General features: G+C 29.3%; 1 protein-coding gene across 1 annotated transcript; it reads right to left on the bottom strand.

Annotated features, from left to right (window-relative positions):
* Positions 1 to 350: 350 nt before the first annotated feature.
* LOC135926843 (CCHC-type zinc finger nucleic acid binding protein-like) lies at positions 351 to 1,052 on the bottom strand. Its single transcript, XM_065462774.1, has one exon. It carries the CDS (start codon positions 1,050 to 1,052, stop codon positions 351 to 353), a length of 702 nt encoding a protein of 233 aa, XP_065318846.1.
* Between the last annotated feature and the right edge of the window lie 4,183 nt (positions 1,053 to 5,235).

The raw sequence follows: 5,235 nt of genomic DNA, 5'->3' as shown, positions 1-5,235 counted from the left end.
ATCTCCACTCTTTCTCCCAATGTCGCTTCTATTTCAACTCTCCCCATTACAGACACTGGTGACCCGTCGAATTGCCGTATTCTCAATCTTTCATTTACGATCATCTCATCAGGCCAATTACTTCTATATTTATCGTATCCAATGACCGAAATAGCCGCTCCCATGTCAAATAACATTGGTACCAGGCTCCCATTAAAATTTATCATTACTCTAGGACAAGGATCATGAACCATATTCTCTTGTATCATATTTATATATCCCTTTAATTTTATTTTTCCATGAGATGACCCTTTGCGTATCTCCTCTAACCTCCTCGGCCTGACCCGTGTATTTTTATTGCCATCATATAGTCACAAATTTCCGCATTCTCTCGCCACATGTCCCATTTTCCGGCATCTAAAGCACTCCATTTTCTGCTCTTTGGTTTCTTCTATTTTAGGCACCATAATCTTTGCAATTTTCTCACTCCCAATAGTCCGCACGTTTGTAGTATTTTGACCCATTCCTCTCGGTGTAAAACCCCCTTTTGTGTCAAAATTTCCAGTATTACACTCTTCTTTATTGTGTCCAAATCTTCCGCAACCAGCGCAACGCAATTTCTCTCGTTTTCCCGGACAATACGGGGCTATATGTCCAAATTTTCCACATTCAAAACATTTACTTTCCCGACAATCTCTCACCATATGACCCTGTCTCCCACAATTATAACAACTCAAATTCATATTTTCTCTTCCTCGTGAATCAAACCCCGATCTCATTTCCATTCGTCTCCCTTGTGAATTCTCTCTTGATCCTTTATATGGATCCAATATTTGATTGTATCCATATCCTCTGTACCGAATTCCACTCTCAGGGTTATTTACCCTTTCATTTCTATTTACTCCTTCGACTTCACTATCAGTCCATCCTTTGATTAATTCCTGCAGTGGTAACCATGTAACTCGGCCCATCATATCTTCCTCTCCATTGTGTCCTTCAATTGTCAAAGTTTGTCCCTTTATCCTCACACTTCGGCTTTTCCTAATCCTTCTTCCCAGGATTAAACTACACATCCATATTATTAACACAATCAACGCTCCGAAAATAATATATTGTATTTCCCAATATTTCACAAATTTTAAACTCTTCATTACTATTCTAAAAAAGTTTATAATCAACTTCAAAATAAATATTTTGGTTATTTGCAACGTTAGTAGATAAGATAATATTAATAGTGTAAATAGTCCGATGATGCACATATACATTCACCAACTTTTCAAATTTTGATAATTCCCGATACAATCCGAAATAAATTTTTAGGCGTTTAGATATATGATCCCCGTATACCTTTTTATATATAAAATAATTATTGACGCTTTCTATTCCCGTACACAACGTCTTGGCCACCACTGTAAAAAAAAAGTTCGGCAGTACTTATGTGCGACAGAGCTTACTATAACTTGTGAAAATCTCACAAAAAGTGCTACAAAGCTCTTATTAGACCTTATTGTGAAAATCGCTTATTGATAGGAAACTTTGGTAATCCCCTTTTTATATTCAACCGCCTCACTTAAGAGGACTTAGGTATTTTTTTTTATATATTCAACTGCCTCACTTAAGAGGACTTAGGTATTCTTTTTTTTTTATATTCAACTGCCTCACTTAAGAGGACTTAGGTATCCTTTCTTTTTATATTCAACTGCCTCACTTAAGAGGACTTAGGTATCCTTTCTTTTTATATTCAACTGCCTCACTTAAGAGGGCTTAGGTATCCTTTTTTTTTATATTCAACTGCCTCACTTAAGAGGACTTAGGTATTCTTTTTTTTTTATATTCAACTGCCTCACTTAAGAGGACTTAGGTATCCTTTCTTTTTATATTCAACTGCCTCACTTAAGAGGACTTAGGTATCCTTTTTTTTATATTCAACTGCCTCACTTAAGAGGACTTAGGTAAAATGACACAAAATTTAAAGACTAAATAATTTATTTATTAATAATAATTTTCTTACAACTATTTTCAAGTACAAATTAGTATAGATCGGGCAAAAAGAAATATAATAATTTCCAATTTTTTAAAGCACAATAATATATTAAAATATAAAATAAAAATACGCGTGTGTCTTTTAAACCAAAAAATAAAAAAAATAATAAATTTTTCCTTTTTTATGTCTTTTATATCTTACGCATTTTGTAAAATAAATAAATATTTATTAATAATCTATATTTTTGATAATCATGACTTGACAAAATAACCCAAATAAAAAAATTACAATGATTACGCAAAACTAAAGGTTATCTGACATTGAATACGCAATTCAAAATAAAGAATACATATATATAACAAGGATATTATATTTTCTTTTAATATAAATAAATACAACATATTTTATAACACAATATATTGGCTATGTTTATAATTAATAGTTTTATTAAGTGAATAGAAAAATTATTTACTTAGTAAAAAAAATATTTTATAAATATATAAATTTTAAAATATAAAATTCTTGAACTGAAAAATAATAGCCAAATTTCAAATAATCACATTAAAAATAAATAAATTCTAAAAGATATTAACTATTTTATATCTATGCATATAATTCTCTCCGTTTTATGAAATTTCCAGGTTTACCCAGGTATGCCAATTTTCCCTCTGATTTTTCTTTTCCATTTTTGGCGGTCCTGAGCATCAATATTTGTAAGATTCATGCTTCTCATATCTGCCGCTATCACATATGTTCACGTCATCTTGGGCCTTCCTCTAGGTCTCGATCCTCCTACTTCCATCAAGATGCATCTCTTTTCCCAATAATCTTTTGTCATACGTTCCACTTGCCCAAACTATCTTAGTCTATTTCGTCGCATTAACACTCCAATCATTTCTATACCCAATCTTGTTCGCAATTCCTTGCTAGTTTTTCTCTCTCTCAGAGATACTCCACACATCCATCTAATCATCCTCATCTCTGTTCTTTCTAATTTGACTTCGTGAGTCGCTTTCATTGCCCATATTTTGCCACCATAAACTAAACAACTCCTCACACAGCTTACGTAAACTTTCCCCTTTAACTTCAGAGAGATTTTTATTTGTTAGAATAGACGACATCTCTCTAAACTTCTTCCAAGCTTGTCTGACCCTTTCAACAACGGCAGAATCTTCATCACCATCTGCGTTTAGCATATCACCCAAATAACAAAACTTATCCACTTTTCCTACCTATTGCCAATATCTATACCACAATTTTCTACTTTATCATTATTATGTACCCCTTTTATGCACGTTCTACAAATAAAGGTCCTTCTTGCTAACATCTCAATTACTTTTTTCCCGCTACATCTATTATATACATATATAATATTTAATGATATATTTATTTTATGCATCCATTATAAATCATAATAATTTTATAAGCCTATGAAATACAATAATCTAAAATAAATTATTAACAGGATACTTAAAGATATATTATATAAAATAATATAATCAAGTATCTCTAATTAGATCTTGAAGATTTTGAAACTGATATACTTTTTAGACACTTTTACATTTGGTAAGGATTGAATTAGTATATAGTATATACAGAGTTGGGCAGTACCGTGAATACTTGTATCTAAGATACAAGATTCTTTTGTATATTGTACTCAGTATCTTTTTGATATTTCGATACTAGTATCTGTATCTAAGATCTTTTATTCTGAAAAGAATCTTGAATCTTTTACATTTTTATTTTCTTGACAACAGATACAGATTCTTTTTAATATTCATGTTTAAAATTTTACATATCACAGTATATATTTTAATTTCTTCGAGAATCTTGTATTAATTTCCTTATTTTATTCCGCCATAGTTTTATATATTGACAGCCAAAATTACCTGCAAAATTTACCACTCATATTAAGGTAGAAAGATAATAAAATAACACCAAAACGAAATAAGTGTATATTATATGTTATATATAAATGTAACTCGATAGAATATCATTACCAATTTTATGTAATATTTTTAATTTGTAGGATGATTAACGCTCATTATAGGGAAATTTAATTTATAGAAATAAGTTCCCCTGAATCATATCCCAGTCTTAAAATTTTATGTAAATTTTTTTAAAATAAAAGTTAAAAAAGACAATTTACATACAGGCTAGATGTAAAACCTGTATAAACAAAAATATGATAAAGGGTTAAACCTAATTTTGTTAAACATTATAAAGTATATTATTTATGTGTAGTTAAAAGGGGCATAGGTTATCTTAAAAATTCAAGTTTACAATATTGTCTACCTTTATTAAAAACTGCCCAAGATGGTATAGGCAAAAGATTTTAAGAAAATATTTTCCTATGATTTGATAATGTGGCTTTTTTGACATCAATATAACATCCATATTTTAAAAACTTATGGATTAAGTTGGATAATAATAAAAGAATCCCTAAATGTAGTACTAGAGTGTATAATCAAGTTCAAACTATAAAACCAAATAGATTAACATCTAATATAGAAAATGGTGATTATTTTTCTTTTGGTAAAACAAATGGTGCTGAGTTCAATAATACAAATAACATTGAGCAAGAGGTTTTAAATTGTATTAAGTCGAAATATATTATAAATGCTTAATTATCCTTCCATTAAGGAAATTTTTTATACATATAATACTGCAATACCTTTATCAGCTCCAATTAAGGTTATTTAGTTTTGGTACAATGTTAAGTACGCCGAAATGGCAAAGGTCTAATGATAAATTATTTCAAAGATTTGATTCTTATATTGAATGTATTTTAAATATTCTGCAAATTAATATTTCAACTCCCAAAAAAAATACTAGTCTCCTTTCTCATTCTATTCTAAGGATGGGCTAATACTACTAATATTATTAAAATGCCTAATTATTATAATTAACTCATTATTAAATGTTTTATTATTAATTATTGTAAATATTCATTCTTATTATATGTGTATGTTATGTTCTTCACAAATAAATGGTAAAAACTGTATTTTTTAAGCTATTCTAATTTAATTGGTAATGATAATTTAAAAATATCTTGTATTTAAGATACTCTAATTAAGTAAAAGATACAAGTATCTTTTATCTTGTATCTTTTTGATATTTTGTATAAGATACTAGTATCTGTATCTACGATTCATTTTTTCACAAAGAATCTGTATCTGTATCTAGATTTCTTTTCAAGAAGGCCTGCCCAACTCTGAGTATATATGATGTTACTGTAAAGCATTTATTAGTGCTGTTAATCAACTTCGACT

This window comes from Gordionus sp. m RMFG-2023, chromosome 3 (assembly GCF_954871325.1).
Source record: "Gordionus sp. m RMFG-2023 chromosome 3, tfGorSpeb1-WG-v2, whole genome shotgun sequence".
NCBI classification, from domain to species: Eukaryota; Metazoa; Nematomorpha; class Gordioida; order Chordodea; family Parachordodidae; genus Gordionus; species Gordionus sp. m RMFG-2023.
This window is presented reverse-complemented; position numbering and strand designations above follow the sequence as displayed.